The sequence below is a fragment of the Squalius cephalus genome (assembly GCF_949319135.1).
Source record: "Squalius cephalus genome assembly, chromosome: 13".
NCBI lineage: Eukaryota > Metazoa > Chordata > Actinopteri > Cypriniformes > Leuciscidae > Squalius > Squalius cephalus.
The window spans coordinates 36,222,575-36,250,557 of NC_137134.1; the positions used below are offsets into that span (position 1 = coordinate 36,222,575).

Below are 27,983 nucleotides of genomic sequence, written 5' to 3' on the forward strand. Positions count from 1 at the left end.
TTAAACAGTGGATTGTAAAGTAAAATGCAGTAGTATGTTCACGTTGGCATTTCAAATAAACCTTTTTTTTTACTTGATTTCCAATAAAAAAAAGCTAAATAAATGTATTTAAAGCAACACTGCAAGTTGATATTAACTGTATTAAACTATTAAATATGCACGTTATTAAAACAAGCCTCAATATCTAATGCAGAGTTGCTTCTGGAGTAAGTTTGTCTTGTTTTTAGGGATTTTTTTAGATATTTTAACAAATAATACCCATTAAGAATAGGATCTCTGAAATAAACATGTTATTTGGACATTTTTAATTCAATTTCATTTAAGATAGTCTTTACTTTTGGTGGACCAATCAAAAAATTAGTCAAAAAAGAGATAAGTGCTGAATTATGATTACCTCCAGGTCATTAGTCACACTGAAAAATGAAAGGTCAACTAAAAGCGCATTGCATTTTGGGATGCAGTATATCATCACTTTGGATAAAAGCATCTGCCATAGATGCATACTGCACGTTTAAGCAAACTTGATCCTCTCTCTCCAAATCAGTCCCGCTCATGCAGGCAAAAATAACAAGAACGCGGTCGATCCCACAAACAAATCAATCATGCGCCAGCATTGCCCACTAATTGAATTACTCAAATGGGACTGTAGGTGCTGGGAACGGTGTGTGTGTGTGTGTGTGTGTGTTGAAGATGGTCAGGTTTCGTTTGGTTGAGAGCTGAGGTTAATCAAGCCTGCCGAGAGCCGTCACGTGCACACCGGCTGTAATAGACAGCTGCACGGTAGCGCCGGTCACGGTTCAGCGCTCTCCTCGACTGCACACCTGGCTGCCACGCTCTACGCCCCAGCAGAGCTGCCTCCTGACACGGCCTCCACTTTACAGACAGCCCAGCCTGTTTTCCCCCATGATCCGGGATCGGTTGGATGACGGGAGATGACAAGACTTTGTCTCCCAAGGCCGTCGCTAAAGCCCCAACCGGTTGCAGGTCAACAGCTACCGCGTGTCGGTCAGTCACAAGCTCACGCCAACTCCGGCGGATCGGGAGAAAAACACTTAATGGCCAGTTTAAAGGACACGGTTTGTGTTGACACCGATGCAGTGGAGAATTCCCAAAAAGAGCTTTCCACAATCCGTGACTAGTTGGATTTGCCGGCATAGCGTGATCAGTGGAAGTCTTGGTCATCGGCATTATCTGTGCCTGAGAGATTTCCACAGAAACAGACTGGCTGTCATTCACACATCCCTGTGTTTGTTTATTAAAAGAGGACATATCATGAAAATCTGACTTTTTCCGTGTTTAAGTGCTATGATCGGGTCCCCGGTGCTTCTACCAACCCAGAAAACGTGAAAAGTAACAATCCAGTATGTCAAGCATGTCAAAAAATAAGCCGATCAGATTTCGCTTCCCTTCTGATGTAGGAAGAGGATCTTATTATAATATTACCGGCCCTTAATCTGCACGTTTCCACCCACGGCGCCGCCATTTGGTTTTCGCAAGCGGCAACAGTGTAACCAGTTCTAGGCTAATACAATGGCAAAAGTTCCAGCAAAGTATGCAAACTGTTCAGTCGTTGGCATTTTGTTATTGCCGAAGCTCGTGTAAAGGATCGGCCCTCTTCTGAACAGAGACAGGGAGCAGCAGCTCATTTGCATTTAAAGGGACACACACAAAAGTCAAGTCAAAGTTTTGCTGTTCACACATATCACATATCAATGATACAAACAGTCATGAAAACAATAAGACACAATAAAAAAGCAACTCTCACATATCGTCAAATGCCAGACTATAAAACTAAGTTTTTAGGCTAGATTTAAAGACAGCAAGTTTTTAGCAAAAAAATCTGTGTGTTTTTGCTCACACCCAAAAAGAGGCAAATTTGACAAGCTGTAATAAATGATCTGGGGGGTATTTTGAGCTGAAATTTCGCAGACACATTCTGGGGACACCTTAGATTTAGATTACATCTGGTGAAAAGGGGCATAATGTCACCTTTAAATACACACTTGATTTGGCTAATTTGATCATGCTTTCTTCTTCAAACTTCTGCTGATTTTCACCCTGGTCGTCAGCAGTGAAGGTTCTGTTGCTTTTGGGTTATTCATAGTGCTCTCACAGTTCGCAGAAGGCATTCGAATCCTCTAATATATTCGTTATTGTTCAGCTTCAGATAATAGTTCATAGCTAGAGGGTTCATGTCAGCTAGATGATTGCGTCGTGGCACGGATATTCAGAAAATGATTTCCACTTGCCTTTTAACAAAAATGGTATTGTGCGGCGTTATGACTCTTTGAGCTCGACACTATTGGTTAAAGTAAGATAACAGCTTGTTTTGTTGTTAGCTGTGCCGCTAACAGAAAGGCTACACCGGCAGCCTCAAAGACGCCACAGGCAGGATGGATAATGGAAATTCAAAATGTAATTATCCACAAAAGATAATAACTGAAAACATTCTCGTGGCTGAGCGAAAGGGAGATTTGAGGGAAAAGTGAGAGGGGATCAAAGACCTTTTGAACAGTTTCCGACATGTTAAACATTGTCAGGGAATGTTGTTGTTAAATATCCCTCTTGCTTAGTTAGCTAAGGACTGTTTGGGAGAAAAATAAGCTCAAAATGAGATGCGAGGACAGTAAACGAGAGCGCAGAAACCTGATTAGCTTTATGCTAATGTTTCCTCTCCATACCAATGAGCAGTGAGGACAAAGAGATTGATAGATTTTGAGAAAGACTGCTAAAGTAGGAACACTGTCAATCCCTCCCCAGATCATATATTCTCAGTGAGCTTATCCGAGCCCAAGCGGAAACAGGCAAGGGGGGAAAAAACACAGCTGCAAATATGTAATGAAGTCAGTGGGGAATCGTCAGTCGGCTGAATAGCAAGCAGGAGAACCCAAAATAGTCCTGTTCAGGCAGGAAGGAGCCCTGAGAACATTTGCTTGCTTTGGAGCCGCTGGGAATTAATTTGGATTTAATGAATTTGGGTTTGCTCTGTTCTTGCTAAGATTTCCTCAATGGCATTACTCAATCATTAGCCTGACTGTTCATAGAAAAGGGCATCACAAGAGTCACAACCCCAGCGAAGACGAGAAAGAAAGATGGGGAGAAGTCAGAGCTTGGCACACCACTGTGCCATGGATTATTTATCAGCCCCTGCTCCGATAACATTCAAATCCGTGCCTGTTTTCTGCACTCGAGAAGGACGAACTATTGATGGAGATTTCCACCAGATTTTCCAACAACGTCACGTAGCACTGGTTGCGCGCGAGCGGTTCTCCTTCGGCTGCGCACCTGAGGAGACTTTAGAAAGCTCTCCAAGCCCACCTGCTGTTGCCCCACCACCCGCTGCGCCAATGTGCACATCAAACGATCCGTGCACAAGCACACACACACTTTAGAAACCACCTTCCATTTTAGTCTCTCCCTGCCACGCCTCTAAACTCCCTGATCCCATCACGCTGTTGATCCGCCGCGAGCAGGTGTGATTCATCCACCCAGAAGCCACAGTCTCATTTGCACACAGACTGCGCTCTTAAACCGCAGCGTGAGTCCCTGCTGTCGATGTCCCGTCGCCACATGTGGCGTAGATGAAGGTTGACGTCTTCGTTCGGCCAGAATGAACGTCTCCCCAGGAGTGAGGACGGTGTTGATGGTACCTGTAGAAATGCAATGGTGGGTGTACTCAAACACAGAGAAAGAAAAATCGGGGTGGGGCGGCGTAGTGTGTTATGGAAAGGTAGTTGGTTCCCAAAGAAATCTGTCTGTTAGCATCACATTTGCTCAGGTGGTGCATTCAAACCTGAATTCCGAGATGATAATGAGATTTGTGATTTGTAAATCCCTGGATCTCTTCAGCAGCAGACGGGGAACCACAGGGAAGTGCGTTTCAAGTGTGTTAAAAGTGTTCTCAAAACAACTGATCACATATAGCAGGCGTATTCAATTACAGTTCCAAGAGGTCCGGACAATACTTTTCTGGAACAGTTACACATTTCCATCGGGGCAGCCGTAGTACGTTGCAAAAGAAAAAAACCCGAGTCATCAAGTGTGATGTCTAAAAATTTGTACCAAAAATTTACCCCAAAAAAGTAAATATGTCTCCCAACTGGATATGAATATAAAAAGGTGTTTTAACAGGCTATTTTATTTTGTTATTTTTTTCATTTATTTATTTTACATTTAGGCACCTTTGTGTCTGGCACTGGGACTGCCTCTGGGTTTACCTCTTAAGAACAGGATGGACCATTTTTATTTTATTTTTTCTCAAAGCAATAAACTACTAAAAACAAATAATGTACATAATATAATAATCAAAACTCTCATTGTGAGGACAAAAAAACTTAACTAGTAATTTTAAAGGTTTTTTTTTTTTTGTCTTCCCTTGCCATATCTAAATGTTTATTATGAAATGCTCTTTATATGCTGATTAATAATGCTAAATGTATGGGAAAAAAACATCAAAACAACAAGACGCCACATATTAACTTGTCTCAAACCTGGTTTAGTTAAACGGGCAGAGTCATCGTTGTTAAAATAACCGCGTCGTCTGCAGCTCTTAATGCGACGCTTTACGTTTTTAACGAGGGCTTGAACGAAGCACTTTTTTGCTCTAGATAAAAATATTATAGATATAGCTCTGAAGATCATTAAGTCAAGTCACCTTCATTTATATAGCGCTTTTAACACTATGGATTGTTTCAAAGAAGCTTTACAGAGATAATAGGAAATACCGTAACAGATTGTTTGGGCTTTACAAAAGCTCTAGGATAAAGTTATTGTCCAACTAAAGTTAGTTTTGATTGATTGATTCACTTCCATTGCGAAGATCATTAGTTATTAAACCCTTAACGCGCTCCGACCGCCCATCCGCACAAAACAGTGCCTGGTGTCTCGAGAACGCACTCCCTGAAATAGGTTCGAAAGTGCAAACGATTATCAGTTATCTCTGCGCAAACCTCAAAAACACAAACTCGCGTAAACGCAGATGTCACACATATCTGTAAACCATAAACAACCCCAAGTGCTTGTGGTGTGAACCGCTTTAATCTGTAGAAACGGTAAAATGGCGTAATTATGTCCCGCGGTCTGGATGGAACCGAGCGGTCCGCCATTTGAATAACACTGACATATACCATAATATAGTTATAATGTTGCTTGCAAAAAAAATGTTTTTCCTTGGCTATCTAGATGGGGGTGTTGGGTTTGGTGATTGGTGATTGGAAACTACAGCATTCTGGGGGTTAAAAAAGCATATTTGTTCATTGACAGCCTTCAGAAGTCAAGTCAAGTCACTTTTATTTATATAGCGCTTTCTACAATACAGATCAAAGCAGCTTTACAGTGATAACAGGAAAATAATGCAACAAAGTTTGTTTCAGCAGGAAATAGTGTCATAGTCAAGCTTAATTTTTGTCTTTTTAGTCTTTTTCAGTTTTTTTCATTTATTTATCATTTTGCCTTTCTTAATGCTAACTACATACATTTTGGCACAGGTGTGAATTTTTATTGGAATTTAACTATTTCACCCCCATTTCCTTTAATAAATCTGTTTTGCACTAGGAACACAAAATAGTTCCTCCCAGGACCTTTTGGATAAAAATGTCTTCATTGAACCCCATTAAAACTGCAATATTGTTGAATATTAAGTGTCCCCAACAAAGCAAGCCAAAAGCCAGAGGCGACAAAAGCGACAGTGGCAAGGAACCAAAACTCCATCAGGGGACAGAATAGAGAATAACCCAGGCTCAGTCGCTCAGTTCTCCTCCGGCCAGCGAGCGAACAGTGTGTGATTATGATCCAGGCAGCATTACAGGTCAGAAGTCAGATTGGATCAGAACATTCAGAATATTTATGTGGTTGAAGATCGGAGTCATGTCGGAGTGGCTCAAAATGCAGGAGTGGCTAACGTCCTGAAGCTAGTCAACATACACAACCCCCTATGCTGTTAAGAGCCCTCAAATCAATTGATCACATGCTTTATAATATAATAAAAAATGTTTTACCCAGGCACTCGAAATACTTCTAATGGAGTTTGAACTGGGGGATTGGGTTTAGTGATTTAGCTTCAGAAAATGAGACCCTGTTTGTAACTACATGTTGAAAAAGTACAGCTCAAAACTTCCTAAACCCAACCCCTATTTTAAACTCAGTAACCCCTAATCCTTACCATTTGAGTAAGACCTTTATTACATCCTCAGGTTATTTCAGGGAAACTCATAGTGAAGCTGCACCTTAAGTTTCTTCAGAAGAGGAAGTGGAGGCGAATATAAAGATCATTAGGCCCCTTTTCATTTCGCCTGAAACGTTTTGATACATCTCAAACTTACATTTGCATGTGTTTTGGCATACATGGCAATGACCTTGGTTTACAAGCCAACCCTGGTGCATATTTTGGAGGAATATCAAACCAAATAGCCTTTCTCACTCCCACTGACATGAGTATTGTGCGTCCGACTGATTACATCCCTTGCTTTTATTCTGTGCTTTTTTTCTACGCAAAGCACTTTGAATTTAGCCTGGCTCCGCCCTCCTACGTGCTTCCGCTCAATTTACATTTTCCTTCAGTACTCCGTCTGGGTTTGCGGTATATTCTTGGGTTTTCTCCGGTCCAATCAGCGAACAGAGGGAGTGGCTGAGAACGATTCGTGCGCTTGTTTGAGTTGTAGGGTTACGTCACGACCAAACGTTAGCGATTGGTTATGGCAGATCCAATAGTTTTAAACTTCAACAGAGTTCCCGCCTTCAAAGACGTTAAAGGAGAACTCCGGTCAATTTTAACATTGAGCTCATTTTTTTGTAAATTTGGAGTGCTGTCAGTACAGAGAACAACGACAAAAATCGGTGTTGCCTACACCGTGTTAAGTGCACAGGTCATGTGAGTGATTCCTTCAGAGTGAACACGAGTGAATCTGACTGCAGTAGATGTGAAAGATATGAATAAAAATGATGTTAATTTAGCCAGCGCACATACCTGTGTTTTCTTCCTGTTTTCGGGCGAAGTCCACAGTAGTCGATTGTCGAGTTCACGCGCATAGGTTATCACGCGAGTGAACTCGACAATCGACTACTTCGGACTTCTACCGAAAACAGGATGTAAATACAGGGATGTGCGCTGGCTAAATTAACATCATTTTTATTCATATCTTTCACATCTACTGCAGTCAGATTCACTCGTGTTCACTCTGAAGGAATCACTCACATTGGCTGTGCACTTGTAATGACACATCAAGGATGTTAAGAGGCTAAAAGCAGGTTTAGTACTTGCCCCATTGAAGTCAACAGGGTGCAAATTTTAAAAAGAGGATAACACAGTGTAGGCAACACCGATTTTTGTCGTTGTTCTCTGTACTGACAGCACTCCAAATGTACCAAAAAATGAGCTCAATGTTAAAATTGACCGGAGTTCTCCTTTAACGCTTGTCAATGGAGAGTCTCTGTACACATGAAATGTACAAGAGTCTGGTAGGACCAGGTTACATTGAATTGCCATAGTCTGATATTTTAATTCCTTTCTATGTAAAGCATTTTGAATAGCTGTGTTAATTTCCCTTGCTTTTATTTTGTTATTATTTGTATTCCTTTCTATGTAAAAAACACTTTGAATTGCCATAGTGTATGAAATGTGCTATATCCATAAACTCGCCACAGCTCCTGGGAGACCGGCTGAAATAATTCATGCGGTGGGATTTAAGTGTTGTGCTAAGCTTCAGCCATGTGCAGCACATTTCGACATGAACTAATGGATGTCTCAGTCTTGACCGTCACCAACTTCCCTCCCGTTGGGACCGAGCAACGGTTTATCTCCTTCGACTCCACATCATGATAGTTCCCGGAGCTCTGATTGATGCGATCCAGCTCTCCTGCGAACACCATAACATTGCTGCTAGTTCTTTTCCGAGTGCGTTTGACGCGATGCGTTCGGACATATTTAGATCAGTCTAATCTTTCTTGCCTTGAGTGTGGAACTGCTCAGATTCAACACAGTGCGTTAGCGTTAAAAGGCGAAGTTGGCTTTCAAACGGGAAAGGCCTTTGAGCAATTTATGAGGATACGACGCCGCACCAAACATACAAAATAAAATAGTTTCTGACAGTCTTGTTACTTTCAAACCTCTAATAGTGTGCCGTCTTCTCCTTTTTTTCTCTCTCTGTCTTTCATCCCTTTTCTTTGGGGTCCTTTTTTTTCTCTTCTTCTTCTTCTTCTCCCAGGTGCCCTGCAGATTGAAAACACTGAGGAAACCGACCAGGGGAAGTACGAGTGTGTGGCGTCTAACATCGAAGGCGTCCGATACTCTTCCCCTGCCAACCTGTATGTGCGAGGTAGGGAGCAACCCGACCCTGGAGCCCATCGAAAAACAACCAATTAAATCCTCTTATGCACGACGGGTCACATGACCCGTTGTATGTAAAATAATCTTTACGCTAAAACATGCACATTTCCGATACTTAATGGGTAGTGTTCAGTCCTCTCTTTGATGGGTGGAAACTTGGGTCGTACAGGTCAAGAGGATGATGGTAAGTCTTGATTTTGATTGGCCAATGCAATAAGCCAATCAAAACGCTAAGCGTATTCCCTGCGAAAAGGTAAAAAGGTAAATTGTTGCAACGAAAGTATGTTGATCTCAAAATATGCATGTTGCTAATCACACACATAGAAGTGTATCCATTAATTGCTGAATCTAAATAATTAACAATCTGTCTTGGTTCAGTGGTTGTTATTATTATACTGGAACGTCTGAGACTGTTTTAAGGCATTACGACTAACCTTAAGAAGAGCTGGATCTCCAGGTTGATGACTTTAATAAATCGAGGCAGATGCATTTTGCGCATGTATTATTTATATAATGCATATTAAAAACGATGGGTTTTTACCCGCTGTGTACCAAATAACTTTGTTCTGGATAAATTATTCACTGGCCATTACATTATAAAATGGGCCAGAGAGTTGTCTTTCATTATTATAGTTATCATTATAGTTCTCCCACTAGAGAAGATGCAGACGCTCCATCTGAAAGTCAGGGATAGATTTAATCATCTTTTACTTTAAACCGGTTTGAATTTCTTTCTTCTGCAGAATATGATGATGCTTTAGACGAATAAGCACCGAGACATTTCTCAAAGTATCTTCTTTTGTGTTCCACAGAAGAAAGAAGAAAGTTTTGGAATAACAAATGATGACAGAATGATAATTTTGGGCTTGAACCGTGGATAAACAGAATTCTAAATTGGAATTCTCATTAATGATTGAATATCTTTCATCAGTTACCACCATTTTATGACAGCAATAATCCACAAGAGGCCTTACTTTTAGAGTGATTTTTACCACGGTAAGAGCATTATACATCATAACGCCTCTTATCCGTGATGAAGTCAACGGCCTGTTGTGGATTCGTGCTGTTTTTACTCTCTTCTGAAGACCTGGAAGGAATTTTATTCGGACATTTTTAATAAGACCTTAAACAGTGTTAGATGTTCAGTAACATTTGATCTGATTTCTAGTGACATTTCAGTAATTGGGTGACTGGAGATTTCCGAAATCCATTCAAATTACCACAGCGGTAATTAATTCAACATAGGTATGCTAATTTCTCACTGATTATGCGCATACTGCATTAAGACCGTATCCCATCTCCTTTTGTCTTTTTTTTTTTTTTTTTTTTTTTTTTTTCTTCCAAAGCTTAATTATTGAGTACAATCAAATGTTTTCTGTTCTAGAATTAACGGCACTTGAAATTAGCAGCTACAGTTGGAGGAAACAACCCGCCCATTTATACGAGTGAAACCATTTTCATGCATATGCATGTCTGGTAATAGCACAACGCTTTTAGAATCGGTTGTCTTGATTGTAGCTGCTAACTTTAATGCTAATTATGTGGTTTTTATTTGTACGGTCGCTTTGATTTGGTTGGTACTTGGGGTTGTTTCATTGATTTCTGTTTTTGTCTCTTTGTTTTGTTTCTGTAATTAAAGCCGCAGCGGCAGCTCTTCAGGTGGCTAAAGACCTTGTAATTTTGCATTGTTATAACATGCTTGAATTGACTCCAGTGGCCGAACGCTTTTCACGGCAACCACTGGGGTGAATCAAACTGTTTGGGTCAAAGCAGGTAAACGCAGCAGACTTTGTCACGCAAGAAATAATCAGGCGACATCAGTCAGAGAAATGTAGCAGCTAAAAGCCTTGAGGTGGCCTTTTTTACTCTCTCTGTGTTTCCCCTATTTTTCTCTTCTCCTCATGTCATTGTGTTCTGCATCAACCCCTTTACATCCCTCAGAGCTTCGAGAAGGTTGGTGTGTTTTTTCTTTTATCACTTTTTTTAACCCACATTAAATCGAAAAATCAACATGTATTAAAACCTTAACCTTGACTGATCTAGATTGGAAGGCTCATTGGCAATTCGGAGTTTAAAAATCAAGCTGCTAAATAAGTTTTAAATTCTGGGAGATTTTTTATTTTAACTGCATAAAACTTAGTTGTAACTAACCCGCTAATTCGGGTTCGGTTTCCTTTTTTTTTAAAAAAAAAAACGTTTTTAAGTTTGCATTGTGGGGCCTTTTCTCGTTTGCATCCTTCAGTATTGCTTCTGCCCAAAAGAAAATGCTTATGTGCACATGCTGTCATGGAAATCTCGCATTTGAAAGTAAACAAGTGATGCATGATGGGAGAATGTAACTGCGCTTGCATGCCTCAAGACGCTGTCGTGCTTCGTTGCATTCCTGTGTTTTATGATTCTCTTTGTTTGGTCCAGTTCTCCTGGATTGAGCCTTTGTTGGCGACTCATTTGGTCGGCTCCTTGTGTTGTGGTGTTTGTGTAATGTGCACCCTTAGTTTCCTTCTGTTTTCAACTCCTTTTTGTTGTAGTTTCTGGTTTGTCAGATGTGGTTTGTGTTTCTGTGCGTTGTTGTCTCGTGTTTCTACAGACAGTTTTCCTGCCATCTTCTGAATCACAAAGCCATTCCTGCACACAAAAGCTTAGTTTTGGTCGCAGACTCACTCTGCTAATTAGTTTTTTGGTGCCACATGGATCATTGGCAGATATAATGATCTCTGCACTTCACGCGGCTCCACAGAAAACAGACTTTATTTCATAGCTGTATATCCTCATGATGACTGATTGCCTCTTGCCCTTTCGCAGTCCGCAGGCTCAATCAAATCAGGATTTATCATTTGCTCGAGCCGTCGTTGCCAGCGTACGTCTGAATTGCTTCTTGCTTGGCCACAATGTGCTGTATTGAAACGCCCAAATTGGACCAGAACAAAAAGCGGGTGCTTTGTTTCCGAGTCTCTCTATGCTAATCCTTCGCTAATGCAGCTGAGTGCAATAATTGCACGCCTGTTTGTAGCGACCGTTATATTTACATTTGTTCACACTTTTTATTTATTTTACAAGGAAAAACCATTTTCCAATAGAGTAAGACAAAAAACAAACCTAATTCAGGATTAAAACTAGTATAATTAGCATAGGCTACATCAATTTGCGTGTCAAGTAATTTATCTTTTATCTTAATATTTAACAATTTTGTCTTAATATATTTACTGGAAAACAAGACAAATATATTGATGAGCATTTTTCTGGTTTTGCATTGCATCTGTTTTTAATACTTTTAAAACTGAGTGTCTGCCTTGTTGGCAGAGGCTATTTACACTAACTCCGCCCACTTACGTCTGGTTTGTGTACTAACCAATGACACTTAGTGTAAATAGTTTTGTTATTTGCACTTAGTCCAAATAGCCGCTGCCCTTTGAAAATAATTTAAAATTGTCCTTTTAAAACCCACGCTCGCAGTCATTGGATTAGCACCAACATTTAGCATTAAATATCATGTCACTGAATGCGCTAAACTTTGCTTTTTACCGTTCTGGGTATTTTGTAGCTGTAAAACCGGAAAGCTCGCATTTATCCAGACAAGTTTGTCCAATCGTGCGGATGGCTAACTCTCAGTTGATATGTCATCCGGCTCCCCACGTTTCAGACGGCGTTTGTCAGGGATAATGACACAGAACAAGACCCTCTGCTTCACTTGGCTAATGCTAACGTGTTGCCAGCTATCTCGTGATGTCTGAGACTAAATGGCTCTCTGAATTATTCAGTTCTGTTGTTGGGAGGGGGGCGACACCACATGATTTGGGGTTATAAATAATGAAGTGTGCTTTGCCACTACTCTGTCTCTCAGGTCCTGGCATTTATTGACAGAGCTTTATTTTTCATATCCGGCTGTTCCCACTGTGAAATCTGTGCCGGTTTTACCCTGATAGCTTGTTACTGCCTAGCATATAGAAAGTCTAACAGTATGAGCGCACTAGCTTTCACTAGCTGCACGCTAATCAGAGTGAGCAGCTAACAATAATGCTAAATTAGAAATGTTGTTGATAGCAGCTAGTGGCTAACACGGTGTAGCTTAAAAATAAAAAAGTGGCAAAATATTTGTAGTGGAAATGTTTATCCATCACAGCAAATATTTGACTGCTTTCATTGTGTGTTAGCCAATAGCCGCTATCAAAAACAGATCAGAATGGCCTAAATCGCTTCTTTTGAAACAATTGGCCAAATTTTGAACAAAACACTCTCAAATGCAGTTTTTTGAGCTAATGTCCCTGCTGAAAAACAACAGCTAAAACCAGCCTTGGCTGGTCTTAGCTGGTTTAAGCTGGAAGTAACTGGTTTAAGATGGTCAAGCTAGTGTTCAGCTGGTTTTAGCTGGTTTTAACTAGTTTAAGCTGGTCTCCCAGGCTGGTCGAGCTGGTCAAGCTAGTGTTCAGCTGGTTTAAACTGGTTTAAACTGGTCTCCCAGGCTGGCCGAGCTGGTCAGGCTAGTGTTCAGCTGGTTTTAGCTGGTTTAAGCTGGTCTCCCAGGCTGGCCGAGCTGGTCAAGCTAGTGTCCAGTTGGTTTTAGCTGGTCTCCCAGCTTTACCAGCTAAGACCAGCCTGTTCAGTTAAAAAAAAAGTCCAAATTCCCTGGGAGTCCAGCTAAAACCAGCTTAGGCAGATTTTTTTCTCAGCAGGGGTTGCTAATATAAAAAAAAACAATTGCTGCCGCTCTTTTCAAATTTCAGTCTATATATTTTTTAACTCGATATTCTCCTTGTTAGCCATCTACATCAGGCCTGATAGTTAATTGCTTCCATATGGCGAATCCCCCCCACCCCCCGAGCCTCGACACAAGTTCCCTTCTATTCCGCACCGAATTAATAACAGAAATTATGATTCTTCTTGCTTCAATGTAGTCGCTAATCTTTCATTGTTGCCGCCTGACAATGAAGCTTTCAACCGTTCCGCCATTCAGCTCCCCATAATGCGGTGACAAAGCCAAAATGTTAAGGATTCAAGATCCCAGAATGTTTCCAGGGCATATTAATAGCTATTAGTGCCCAATACAAGGAAACCTCACAGATCCACTCTGAGATGCTGGAAGACTTGAGCTGTACCGTACGCCATGCTAAATGCTATGATTATGTTCGGTGTATGCGCATGTAGATGCATGTGAAGCCCACTGCCACCACTTTGGGTTGTGTTGCATGTCCTTGCATGCTCTTTCGGTGTGTAATTTTAGAAATGCAAGCTAGATCACACCCTACCTACTTGTCAAAGCAAAGCCTACTTTGAATAAACAAGTGTTTAGTGTATTGTAAAGGTGCAGGTTTTGGTGCAAAATCTCAAATGCATTGCAGCCCCACTATAGCAGTTGATCAGGGGTTGTAGGTTTTTACAAATGTTCCAATTACCATTACTAGAACTGGTCTGAACCCCTACAGAGCCTGCTTTGCATTGCAGCGGCGGAGGTGTGTATGTTAATATGGGGAACCCCTGCCGACTGCATGCAAATGGCCTCGCTACCTTCAAGTCAAATGGATTATTGTGGGTTTTGGACATCAAACAGGGTGTAATCTCAGCTTCAATGTGACATTAAAGGCTGCGCATTATTTTGGCTTCCCTTCCTACATTGTTTTTGGGGCTGGACAGACTGTCTCACCAAAATGGCCACCTTTGAGACGTCCTAGTCACGAATTACAAGGAGTGAGACACTCTTTGGCCTTTTTTATTTTGTCTTTCTCTGTCCCTTGCTAGAGTTGTCTCCACATTGGGCTTGAAATGGGATTTTGACTCTGGACCTCAAAGAGATCGCTCTCGGCCTGCTGGGCTCCTGGTCTTAGTGAATGAGGAGCGTGTCCGTCCAATTGGACCGTTTCTATATTCCTCCGTATATCACAGTGGAGAGCGCCATTGCACATCAAACGTCAAGCTATAGGACCATGTGTCAGGATATAGATAAAGCTTTGTGCAATGGCATTTCAAAGCAAAGCGGAGCCGATGCGGCGATAGCGCCAGTCGTAAATGTCGACATGCATCTGAAAACATTAGACCCGCTTATGATTTCCCCCCTTCGCCACAGTTTATTCGAGCCTAAAGTGGGGGATGCTTTGTTGCCAGTGACTTTGAAGTTGCCAAGCTACTCTGCGTCTTTTCAAAAGGTTGTTTCGTTTAGAAAATAACCGTATTGAGTTATTCAAGAACATATTGCAAGCGCAACAGTACAAGTTTTGGATTGGGAATAATTCACAAGGTGAAAGGTTGCAGCCCGCGTCCGCTCGACTAATGTGGCCTTAGGAAGCGAACGGCGGTTTTTAGGCTCTAGCAGATTTGGTTTTAAGAACGGCCAAATGTTGCATCACCCATTAGCAGGCCCACACGCAATATGTGCCAGCAGAACTATAAAGCATGTTTGTTTATTTAATATATTGCCTTTTTAAGTTCCTTTTATCATATTTCACCATTCTTAAATCTGTTTAAATCGGCGCAGGAAATGCATAAGCATCAGCAGATTACGTCTGGGCCTGTCCATCATTAATTCGCTAGAAGAATCACTCTCATCTTGTCATTGTTCTCACTGTTTGCTCATTGTTCTCTACAGCGCCTTTAAAGACACTCCTGCACTGTGATTATATGTGTGTGCTGTGACGAATTCACCAATTTTGACATTTCAATTGTGTGGATTCCCTAAAAACGCTGCACTTGGGGAGGGTTGCATGCCACAGATATGTGTTGACTGTAGCAGTAGGATAGTTTGGTGCCGTTCTGTTGTTGTCTTTCCTGCGGTCATGCATGCACCTTGTGATACGTGGGCTGCCCTTTCACCTTTGTTGAACATTTTTTCAATATGCATTTATATGGGGGGGAGGGGACATTTTAGTATGTCAATGTTTAATTTGCTGTTGTTGTTTTTGTTTTCTCAACAAATCAGAAAGTATTTTTCCTTAATTAAAGGAGTGATCCGGGTTCAATACAAATGATGCTCTGTTGCAGTTGTGGCGTAATATTGATCACCACAGAAAATAATTTAGGGTAAAAGCTAAAATTGCAATTAAACGTATAAAAAAATTGTATTCATCTTCATGCCTCCAAATGCCGTGGATAGAGCTGAACTTGAATAAATCACTTAACCTTTTTTTTTTTTTTAAACCAAATTTTTATAAAGACAAATTAATATCAAAATGGATCAATTTAATCATAAAATGGATTAATATAGAATGTTAAATAGATATATTATAAACTAATGACATAAAGTTAACTTGAACTGGCTTTATACAGTGATCATGAACCGGACACCGACTGAGCTGACACTGGCTCTCTGAAACTGTGAACATATTCATCTTTAATTATCGCGGAATTATGGAATTAAGAATAGTTGAGCCTGTTACCTTGACTGTTATTATTTAAAAGTATTTTGATTTAAAAAACAAAAGAAAATGTGTAAATTAAAATAATTTGGCGCCAACATTTTAAACTAGATTTAAAACTTTTGAACTGTGCTTTCGATGGTGTTTTATCAAGACTTTATGCTCTTTGACTGCTGGTTTCCAAGGCTATGGTGAACGTTTAACCGTGTATTTCAAGCCCCATTGTGTGAGAAGTCAAACCCACATACTTTTGCTCCAGTTGGCCGAGGGTTACAGTCTCCTCTTTGCCCCAATCCCCACCTCTCACTCCCCGTGTTATTTCCCTTCTGTCTCTAGTCCCACATGTGCGTCCACCATTTTGTCCTTCCAGTCTGCCCCCCACCCCACCCCCCACCCCCCCGCTCCGCTGTCTTGCAGCCTAGGTCTTGTTCTGCCTTGTGCCCTATCTCTACCTGTTGTTTCTGTCCTCGTTGTGTGGGGTTGTTAATTTTCATTTGGTTTGGTTGTTTTTTTGTTTTTTCTGAGCTAGCCCCAGCACACATTGCTGTCCCTCTGTCTTTTCTTTCTCCTCTTGCCAAATGTAAATGAGGCATGACCCCCTCACCACTCGCCATCTTAGGACACACCTAGCACATCCTACTCCCTGTTTCATTGGTCATTCACGTCCACCAACATCAATAAGGCAGATGCCTTGACGATTCTTGGGTGAGCCAAACTCTGAAGTTTTAAAATATCTTTACTCTCACTCTGAGTCTATTGCTCTGTTCCAAAACCTTGCAAGATACTTAGACATCAAAAACACATAGCCAACATTTCATCAGCAACTTTATCTAGTTTCGGCTAAGTTCTACAATAGCATTGCATGTCTCCTTCTAGTAAGAGGTCAATCCCAGAATGAATTGCAGAAAGCTTATGCAATAATTTCAAGCTAATTAATCATGTGCTGCTTTATGCAATACTTGCACGTGCCGTATTTAAACGCTTGTTAGAATGTCTCGTTATTAGCTTAGCAACATGCTAACGTCAAACTCATTTGGCAACAGTTGGGTCTTTCTGCAGTATTTGCTGTTGTTTGGAAAGTTGCCTCAGAAGGGAACTGCCTGGGCAGCTGACGTGGTATTGGAACAGAGTCTGTGTATTTTAAAGTCATTTAAGTTTCCATCAGACCTTGACTTTCAATGAGTCATATCAAAAAAGCAAGGTTACCAAGAATGAACATGCCAGACAGGCTATGAAAACAAAAGCCTGTTCCACAACCTGGCCAACTTCATCTACGCCATATCTCATATCCAAACCTTTCCCCCTACAGATCCTTCATCTTTTCTCTCGTGTGTAGGTTTGGCATCTCAGTAGTTGAGTTGCATCGCTGTCATCACTGTAGACTAGCATCTGTACCCGGTCAATTTTTATTCATTTTCTTTCTTTTCCTTTGTTTTATTGATGTGTGTGATAGTTAGTTGAGTTGAACTGACAGCTACTTATTGACTGAATCCAGAGTTTCCGCCATAAAACTTTGTGTAATGTCTAGCCAGGACTGCAATGTGACAATACAACCCTGTCACATTACGTCATATTGGCTGGAGACGATAAAAAGTCTTTCTCTGCATTGAAGTGGGTTTCCCCCCTCGTTCCTTTTCCCAACCCTTCCCTTTCTTCCTCTTTCTCGCTCTTTTGCGCGTTCTATTCTCTTATATTTCTTTCTTTTTTTTTTCCTCTCCAGTTGTCTTTTGTCTGGGCATGCTAGCGACCCTTCAGTTATATTCCTCTATGCATTTTATTTCAAATACTTCTCTCTGGTTTTATTGTTCCCATTTACTCTTTGGTTGACCTCTACCTATTTCTGCATGATGTCTGTGAAAATGACAGCTGCATCTATCAATGGAAGCGTGTCAGATCTTTAAAAGGCTTTGTCCAGTTGATCTACTCTCAACCACAAAAATCTGATTAAGGTTTCTCATCTTTAGTCCCTCTTGGAGGGGCTTATCATTACCAGTGTATGTACGTACCAACGTGTATGTACATATGTAGGGTTTCTTTGGCACAGGTAGATTTGAAAAATTACGTTTCGTACGTCACACTTTCTATACAACTACAACAAAGAGAATTTTCTGTTCACACTGTAGAGCTTTTCCACTTTTTTAACAGTAATGCATGATTTTCATTTCGTTCACTGTAGTTACAGGTCACATAGAGATCTAATTTTAAAGATGAGAAACTCATAATAGATTTTTGTGCAATTAATCGTGCTGTGATGGGTCAAATATTGGTCAATGGAACCTTGTTGCTATGAATTTGTTGCTTTAATGTCAATCTATATTGTTGGTGAAGCAGCTCTGTTAATTTAGTTACTTTATCGTTATTTTAATTTGTATAAACCCAAGTGAAGTTGTTTAGTCTCATTTTTATACTTTTTTGTCCTCTCTTTAGACAACATGTACGTTCTAAAGAAAGGCTTGTTTTCATCGACGTGTCTTGTTACCTTTCTCTTTCTCTTTTTCTTGTCGCTATTCCTCCGCCCTTTGCAGTTCGTCGCGTGCCTCCACGTTTCTCCATCCTGCCCACCAGCCACGAGATCATGCCGGGCGGTAGCGTCAACATCACTTGCGTCGCCGTGGGCTCGCCCATGCCCTACGTCAAGTGGATGCTCAACTCTGAGGACTTGACGCCTGAGGACGAGATGCCAGTGGGCAGGAACGTTCTGGAGTTAAATGGCGTCCGCGAGTCGGCCAACTACACCTGCGTGGCCATGAGCAGCCTAGGCATCATTGAGGCAGTGTCCCAGATCATTGTCAAGTGTAAGAATCAATTGAATTGAGGGTTCTTCTGGTCTAAAGAAATTAAAACTAAGCCATATTTCAAGTGTTTGTCACAATTTCGAGTTATAAAGTCAGAATTGCGTGATATAAAGTCGCAATTGTGAGCTATAAGTCAGAGTTGCGTGATATAAAGTCGCAATTGCGAGTTATAAAGTCAGAATTGCATGATATAAAGTCACAATTGTGTGTTATTAAGTCAGAATTGTGAGATAAAAACTTGCAATTCCGAGAAAATAAGTCAGTCTTTTTTCTGACTTCTGACTTTATAACTCATAATTGTGAGATAAAAAGTCGCAATTATCTTTTAAAATGTTTTATTCTGTGGTGGAAACAAGCTTCCATACTTCTTAGTTCCAGAATTGACTAAAGTATTTTATTATCCCCCACTGCAGCTTTGCCGAAACCTCCAGGTACTCCTGTCGTGACCGAAACCACCGCCACCAGCATCACCATCACCTGGGACAGTGGCAACCCTGAACCCGTCTCCCATTACATCATCCAGTATCGTGCCAAGTCTCCCGAGAGCAAGTTCGAGACCGTGGACTCCATCACCACCACTCGCTACAGTATTGGAGGACTTTCTCCCAACACCGATTATGAGATCCGCGTGTCCGCCTATAACACCATTGGCCAGGGCCCACCCAGTGAACCAGTCGAGGCTAGGACTGGGGAGCAAGCTCCCGCCAGCCCACCGCGAAATATCCAAGCCCGCATCATTTCCCAGAACACCATGATGGTACGCTGGGATGAACCCGAGGAGCCCAATGGACAGATCAAGGGTTATCGGGTGTACTACACCATGGACCCATCTCAGCTCATGAGCATGTGGCAAATCCACAACGTACAGGACAGCGTGATCACCACCATTCAGAGTCTGGTGCCTTCCGAGACCTACACCATCAGAGTGCTGGCCTTCACGTCTGTAGGAGATGGACCCTTCTCAGATCCCATTCATGTCAAAGTGCTTCAAGGAGGTTTGTTTGTCAATTTTTAGTGTCCTTTTTTCAGTTTTGGCTCAGCAAAAGATGTAGGTGAGTTTTGCTATCGGAAATGTCCCATTGTGTGTATCGGGTGAGCTGAGGGTGTAGCAAAGTAAGTTTAACAATTTAAACATTTCTGTTGTCTGCTTCGTTGGCTAACAATGTAGCAAGGTGAGTTTAGCGATTAGAAATGTCTGTTAGTATTGGGTGAGCTAAAGGTGTAGCATAGTCAGTTTAGCTATTGAGAACTGTCAGTTTTCAGTGTTCAGCGAGCTAACAATATAGCAAGATGAGTTTAACACTCTTTTGTCAGTTGAGCTGCATGATTAAAGCAGAGCTGCATTGAATAAAATAGAGCAAATCCCCTTTTGAAAGTAACATGATGCTTCAAATAACTATTGTATCGATTAGCCTACATCATTACACCAGTAGGTGGCGACGAGTGACTGTTAAAATTTTTATTTGTCATTGAATCATTAAGATTTGCTCAAAAATGCTGATTCATTCAGTAATGAAACAAGTGAAGTATTTCTGAGTGAGTCATTCATTCAAACCAATTTTATTAAAGTATTCATTCTAATATTTTTTTTTAAATAGATTGCAGCAATTAATATTTAGTTAGAACCTCTAGTTGTCGGTTCAGAATCGTGATCTCTATTTGAAACAAAAAATCGTGATTCTCATTTTGTCCAGAATCGAGCAGCTCTACTTTGTCAGTCTTGAGTTAGCTGAAGATGTTTAGCATTTGGAAATGTTACTGTTGGGGAGTCAAAAATGTACGGTAGCAAGATGAGTTTAGTGATTGGGTATGTTTCTATTGGGAGAGACAAAAATGTAAGTACATTTTCACCTGGTAATTGTTGTAACCCTGTTGCCACAGAGGTAAATGTTTTCTCTAACACTTTCACTAAATATACAGTTGTAAAAATCAGTTTGTTAAATTTCATGTCTATTAAACTGTCAACACTGGCTCCATTTGTAGTCCCTGGACAGCCGACAAACTTCCAGGTCGGAGAGGTGTCAGACACAGGTGTTGAGCTTACATGGGAACCAGCTTTCGAGAAAGAGGGAATCATCAGTTACGAACTGCATTACAAAGAGGGCAGTCAAGGAACTCAGGTGCCTTCTCAACAACAAACCGTCTCAAATATAATGTCAGGACTGCTGTCGCACATCCAATTTTGAAGTAACTGTTATCATTTCCCACCAAACAGGTAAAGAAAACATTCGGTCCAACCTCTTCCTATGTGGTGGAGGGCCTACGCGCTAATACAGAGTACTACTTCTCTCTGGCTGCTGTCTCCAACAAGGGCATTGGAGCCTTCACCAATGAAATATCCCAAAGGACATCCCAAGCCAGTATGTAGTCCATTTCCTTTCCTACGGATGCGAATGAAGGGTTGGGGGGGGGGGGGTCTAATATTGTATTTTGTTTGAGAAATGCCAAGACATAATGGCTATTTTGAGCTTTCGATGGGGTCGAGATACAACAACGCACTGTTTGAAAGGGCTACTATAACCTTCACCCCCGTTTCCCAATCCAGGGATATTGTCTATCGACTCTAGAAATGTCAAGAGTAAATGATAATGGTGTGCTTGTGTCTGCAGCAGATAAGTGTTAAAGACTGGATGTTAGTTTGGTCCCTGATTTTTGACAGGTTCGGGTTTCTGGCATTAACTCTTGGTTTTTTGCCTCATTCCTTTGCGTTGTGTTTGTTTATGCACCTGAATTGAGCAGAACAGCATCACCTTTGAGCCAAAAGAGAGTCTTGCTACATGCAGGCGGGCAAAGGTGATGTTGTTTTGTTGAGAATATTTCCAAATGACTTGCCAAGACTTGATGCTTTTTGAAAATATTTCTCTCTGTGCATGTTGACGAATTGTTTCTTAAGAGAAGATAAGTACGAGCAGAACAAATTTGTGTAAATTGTTCATAAAAACATTCTTATGTAAATTGTTGCATTCAGTTCAATGCACCAGTTTATGCAAGAATTTGTTCAGCTTGCATTGCATGAGTGAGTCCATCTGACTTTGATGTTTTAAACATAATTTATTTTGTGTAAAGCGTGTAAAGGTTAAACCTAAACTTTTAAATGACCCATGTTGTTTAGTTGAATGGATTCCTCGCCCCTTGGCAGGATGGTGTCGCACACTTCTTTTTCTTCTTTGTTTGGTGATTCTTTCATCTGGGTCTCTCTATGTCACAGTTATGTACTTCAGAGATTTCCTACATGTGAAACAAACAAATCAATGTGGGCTGATTGATCTGCGGCAAGCGTGCCGTTTGGCTCCCCTGCGTGCTCCCTTCTTTCTTCAGTGTTCGTATTTCTTTTTCATGTGTCAACAGCAAATGCACTTTTTTCCTCCCATGCGACTGAAGCGCACAAAATATTATTGACTCTGGGGTCTGCCATGGCTTTCCACCACATCTAGTCCCTCACTGTGTATTACTGAGAGCAGCACAGGCTGTGGCCGCTGGCACCTGCAGGTAGTCAGCATTTACACTGGGAGACCGTCTGAATTATTCAAGCCTCCGGCCTAAAAATACACCCTCGCTGAGTCGCATCATGATTCGGTGCATGAAATCATCAATGCTTGTGGGGAACCTTGCAGCTGGCATGTGCCCGCTGCTAAAATATTGCAGATACTTGCGCACAGCTTACATTATGGTACAAACAAAGGGGTCTGAAAATGCATCTATTTTGCAGGCTTTTCTTATTTAATACAGAGGTTTTGGTTTCAAAGCATAACAATTTGAGTGAGAAGTTAAACCAAAAAAATCCTTGAGTTTCATTGTGGTCTCAAACTTTTATACTAAGATCACTTGTATTTTATATTTAGTTTTATATTTTAGAAAAAATAAACAGTTTTAATGTGGGACGGAAGGTTCAGTCATTTGTTTCATTCCACATAAAGGATTAGACAAGAATTATTATACTAATCAATTATCGGATGCTTTCAATTGTAGAATAAATGAATAAAGGTTGACAGGTACATTTGTGAATATGGCATTTCTACAAAAGCTTTTGTTTTTGTTTCATGTTAGTTAGCTTCAACAAATAAAAATGTATGTGGACCTTTAAAACTATGCCCTTTTTCTTATGTTTTAGTGTAAATGTAAAAAAAAAAAAAAAAAAAAAAAACATTTATCTAATTGTTTAAAGTCAACATGAAATGGCGTTCAGAACTTCCAGTTTTGCTTAACTGTAATCTGATGCATTTCTGAGTGCAATGTTCAATCAGGACTTGATTGGACAATTGGAAGGAATTGAATTTCAATTGAATTTCTAGAATTGTGAATGCATTTTGCTTTCATGTTGACTTTAAATGGTTCCTGTTGCAGGTTTAGTCCTCCAGACTTGGATAAACTCACAGTGGGTGGAAGATGCCAGAAAGCCATGGCAGTCGTGGCCCATTTTAACTCATCTTCTGTTTCTACCTGTGCAGCTTGTTGGTGCAGAATGGGTGGGATGGGTTTGGTTGAGTGGGTGCTGGGATGCAATGAACCTGCTGCATTGACACACAACGTAACACCTGAGCCAGAGAGAGCAAGCACTGAATGCATGTATTACCTCCCCCTACCCCTGGGGGGCGCTCTGTTAATGCACGTTGTACGCTGTGTGTGTCCTCTTCTGTTCCATCTCTATATGTCCGTCCCGCTGTTTGTGTCTTCATATGTTGTATTCTGGAACAATGCAGTGCACTTTTTTACCTCCCTTTTGTTTTCTAGCTCTTCTGTGTTTCACTCCAGAAATGAAACTAAAGCTCACCTGCTCCAGCTTGACGTCACCTGGTTTTAATTCATTTCTGTTCAGTACACAGGTTTAATTCATTTTTATTTCATTTTGGTTTGGTTTACTCTAACACACTTGAGGAAACAGCTCTAAGCATTTTTTTTTTTTGTGGCTCTTCCTGTTGGGGTTTCATTTTCCTTGACAAGCTCGACATGCAGCAACAGCACTTAGCATTGCCAAAGCAAATCCATTAAACTAAAGGTGAGAGTAAGTATCCCGGCGGGATGACCGTAGGCTTCTTGCTTGAGTTATGGGACTCTGTCCCGCAGGGTCTCGCACAGATGGGAGACGTGGTTCAATACATCTGCCGACGTCTTCCCTTGAGCAGAAACTAAAGTAGTGTAGATTTACCCAAAACAAGGTCAGGGAGGTGACAAGCTCGGACAGTTAGAAGCAATTTAGCGCAAATGCCCCCCAACTTAACACATAAACATTACAGTGTGGATTCCCGTGAGGTAAGTGACCGCCGTTCGGAGGAAGCCCAGTCTGCCATGCCATCTTTCAGAAGTCGGCCACTTAACCAACTTGACAGTCCGTATAAGTAGGCGTAAGTGACCTTGAGGTGCAAAACTGCCATATACACCAGCGGAATTGGTTCAAATCCCTTACACAAGCTTGAAAGCGGGCCATCATCTTCACAGAGAGTTCCCAAGACGTTTATAGACTAATTTCTTCCAGATTTTCACCAGAATTTCCTCTTCATAGGTATATTTTGCACTACACCAATTGGCATACTGGTCTTCCTCATAAAGGCGTGAAAGGAAAGTGTATTGTGTTTGTTTCTTATTTGGTACAGTGCTTTTGAGTTGACGCTCAGTCAGGTCACTGTTCGTGGGTCAGCCCACAGTTACGAACCAAAGCCCCTTCGATGGTCCGGCAGAGAGTACTCACCTCACCCTACATATCCCCCAACACTTGTTTGCATACCCTGGAGGATGTTAAATATTGGGGGATGTGTCCAAACTCTTGAGGGTAAGTGGAGATAGACACTCCTGCCTTGACCAAGTGGGTGGCAGTGGCATTCTGGGAAGTGCGCTTAAGAGTCAATGGCTATTGAGTGATGCTCAGGTTTCAAACATGGTCATAGAGGGTCCACAAACTGGGGGCAAGGGTTTCCGCACCAATCTTGGAGGTCCTATTCCAGCCAAGTCCAATGGCTTCAATCAGTTGTTGCACTCAAAGAAGTTGACAGCGTCTTTTTTATCCAAACAAATCTGTATTTGCAGTAGTTTTCATCTCTCAGTTTGCTTTTTTTGTAGCAGCGCCACCATTTGGCCCGGATCTGGATTATTAGGTCATTAATTATGACAGTTAACACTTTTGATTTTGGTTTTAAGGCACAACTCTTTGGTTTTGAAGAGTGATTTCATTTCGAACACTGAAATCCAAGACTCTTTTTGTGTTTGATGTATAATACAGTCCCAGAATCATGCATCTAAACCTTCAGGTTGTTCTGCAACTCTCAGATACCAAACTTTCATGTCGCACTCAAACCAGGTCGATTTTACAAGAACTGAATGCAAATACTCTTCAAGAGAGGAAGCACATCTTCAAAATATATCTTCAAACGGAAGATGAAAATCCTGTAAAACTTTAATCCAATAAGCCCATTTGGTGAATAAACAGGGCTCTGAATAATGTTGCTCGCTGAACTCTGAGACCGGTGACACCAATGATAAAAGCTGCCTGGTGATAGGACAAGTCGGTTAACTATTTCACAAACAAAAGCTTTACTCAGAAAATAGATGTGTTATAAAGTAAAGTAAGAGTTCGGTTAAGGGGGGATTATATTACATGGGTATGGGTGGTTGGATGTTAGCGAGGTGCTAGCACCCTGATCTCAATCTTGTGGACCCTCAGGCTAGTGTAAACAGTGAATAGTGCAGCCTGATGAAAGCACAGGGAATGCTCTCTCCCTCCAGCCCCAAAAACATCCACATTATAGGCCAAATGACTCAACAAATTGACTAAAGTAAATGAATGTAAATAGTTTGAATTGAGCTGTATTCAGCTAGCTCAGCAGTCGAGGGAGAGGGAGAGGGCCGAACCCAACCGAATCTAGGGAAATATTAGTCTCCCTCGAATCGGGTGCTTGTGGTAAGAAAGTCTTTAAAAATTAGTGTTTGAAGATGTCAGGTACGTATAATGTACAGGAAAATGCTTTTGTGTATTTTGTTTTGGTTTGGTTTTTGCTGTTTTTAATGGTTTTCCTTTCTGTTTGAAGCTTGGTGGCTTTCATTGATTCTTCTGAGTTGACATTTTGGGTCCTAACATTTTTTTTTTTCCAGCCATTATTTCGCAGAGAGTTTTGCTCATTTTCCTGTAATCTGTTTTGAATGATTTTGTTTTGCTTTCCAACGATGGTGCTCATCCATTTGAATTTCAGTCACAAATATGGTTTATCCCCATCTGTCCGTTTCCCCCTCATTCATTTGTGTTACTTATAGCTTCAGGGATCAGTGTGACAGAGTAACTTTTAATGTTTAATTTACAATGGAGATAAATGTTACAGGCCTTTAAATGGTGTAATGCATCCATATGCGCAAGCATTTAGTAGGCATGGACTCTGTGCATTTCAAACGAGACTTTTATATTGATTTAGAACTGCACAGACGTTGTAATTTTTGATATGTGCAGGGAAAGTGCTCGACAAAAACGCCTCGAAATACCGCAATGAATGGCCTTCATTCAAATGCAAATAATGTGATCTATTTTCCTCTCATGGTGGAAATATATCCTGAGAGCCCAGGGTATTTACTGTGAAAGATGGGCTAAATCTTTGGCTCGCGCACTGGCGGTTATAGTTGGATACACTTTTCTTAGTATGTTTGTCTTGTTTTCCAGTACAAATATCGAAACTTCCTTAAGTAAAGATACATTTAACTTGAGAAACAAAAAGACATAAGACATTAAGTCTTGTTTTCTGAAAACATTTAGTGAGTTAATATGAAAAAATTCAAAGGGAAAACAAGATTATTTTTCTGACCCCATTGAAATACTGACACCCAACAATCTGTGGTGTTACTTCTAGATCTTTGACACGAAAATCAAGCCAACGTTAAACCTTCATGCTTCATATTTATGCATGCATGCGAAACACCCCGACCTCTTCAAAACCAAGCTCTTCTGTTTGCATTTGCCCTTTGTTTTCCTCGTTTTTTCTTTGGTTTCAGTATGTCTCTGCTTGTTTTATTTTTTCAGTTGGGTTTTCCCTTTTATCATTTTCTTTTTCTCTTTCCCATCTTTTCGTTTTTTGTTTTCCACCCCTCCTCTCCCCCCTTCCCAAACCTGAGCAGAGCCCTCCGCCCCCCCTCAAGACATTAAGTGCTCCAGCTCCAGCTCCACCACCCTGCTGGTAAGTTGGCGCCCTCCGCCGGCCGAGAGCCAGAACGGGGCGCTGGCCGGGTACATAGTGCGCTACGCGGTGGTGGGCGCCGGGGCCGAGGTCAGCACGGAGCCCGTGGAGGAGCCGGCGGTGCCGCCCAGCTCCGACCAGATCCGGCTCCAGCGGCTGGAGAAATGGACCATGTACAGAGTCACCGTGGCGGCCTCCACCAGCGTGGGTCCGGGCCCCGAGAGCGAGCCGCTGCTCTGCCGCACGGACGAGGACGGTACTGAAACCTTGAAACAATTTACTAATTACAAATTGAATGGAGCTTTAATTTGCTTGTGAAGCAACACTGTTAGATACTAAGACTTGTTTTCATTGATAGCATCTTGAATAGAATTGTATTTTGTCTATATTTTGTTTATACTTAAAATGAGTGCGCAAATCTGCCAGTGAAGACAAAAATACACTTGTACTAAAGGCACATTCTCTGAAAACAAGTATTAATATCTTATGCAATATTGCTTCTGGTACTTTATCTTGTTTGAGTTTATTTTTAGATATTTTAAATGGAAAATATACAAGTTTTTGACGTTTTTAGATAGTTCAGGCTCAACAAAATTAAAAATGTAGAATGGCCTTAATGGTTTTAATGCATCGTGGCATGTCAAGATTATGCTTCAACGCAAAACAATATAATCTTACAACATGAAAAATTAATCAGCTTTTTTAGCCCATTTCATGCTTTAAAAAAATCTGTATTTTACTATAACACTTACTTTTCTAAAGCCACTGTATTTGGTTTTATTTCCCCCCTTCTTTTTCCAGTGACCTTATATAGTCTCTAGCCAAGCTTAGTGAGAAAATAAATCTAAGATGGTGGATGAGGTGAGAGAAATGTTGATTATACGTCTGTGTGGACAGCTCACTCTTTTTGGGAGCAGATCTATTGACTTGCATTATGTGATGGAGGAAACATTGACTTAGCATCATTTTCATCTGTCACACCTCTTTGTAAAAGCACTCGGACAGCTTATGAGCACTGAAATAAATCTAGCCGGAGTAAGAAATTGTGTCGGACGTTCCCTGGTGACAGCAGTCTTTCTCTGTGACTGACAGCGCTAGTTCAGGATACAAGCTAGTAATCAATACTGGCACTGTGGGCCGCCCTACGATGGATGGTTTTGACGGGCTGGTCATCCGCTGTTGGCGGGTCGAGAGGGAGGGAACACTTCTCCAAGACCTCCGATGGGAAATCTTATTTGACCAACCTTGACCAACATAACTTTTGTGTTATGTTATTTGAGTTATTTGAGTAGCGATATGTTACGACAGTCACATCCTTGGAGACTCGTACCGTTAAAGCGTCTTATATGGTAGAGCCGGGCCTCAAAATACA

General features: G+C 41.1%; 1 protein-coding gene across 42 annotated transcripts in view; it reads left to right on the top strand.

Moving 5' to 3' along the window:
• Window positions 1-27,983, top strand: part of ptprsa (protein tyrosine phosphatase receptor type Sa) — a 212,707-nt gene that overhangs the window by 133,853 nt on the left and 50,871 nt on the right. For 24 of the 42 annotated variants that reach the window (XM_079890978.1, XM_079891018.1, XM_079890986.1 and 21 more), the window contains 7 exons: window positions 8,202-8,312; window positions 10,265-10,276; window positions 18,192-18,461; window positions 18,875-19,456; window positions 20,445-20,581; window positions 20,677-20,821; window positions 26,553-26,867. In XM_079890978.1, the coding sequence (XP_079747104.1) occupies window positions 8,202-8,312; window positions 10,265-10,276; window positions 18,192-18,461; window positions 18,875-19,456; window positions 20,445-20,581; window positions 20,677-20,821; window positions 26,553-26,867 (1,572 nt within the window). The remainder of the gene's footprint in view (window positions 1-8,201; window positions 8,313-10,264; window positions 10,277-18,191; window positions 18,462-18,874; window positions 19,457-20,444; window positions 20,582-20,676; window positions 20,822-26,552; window positions 26,868-27,983) is intronic. The other 18 variants (XM_079891015.1, XM_079891010.1, XM_079890988.1 and 15 more) reach the window with 2 other exon arrangements.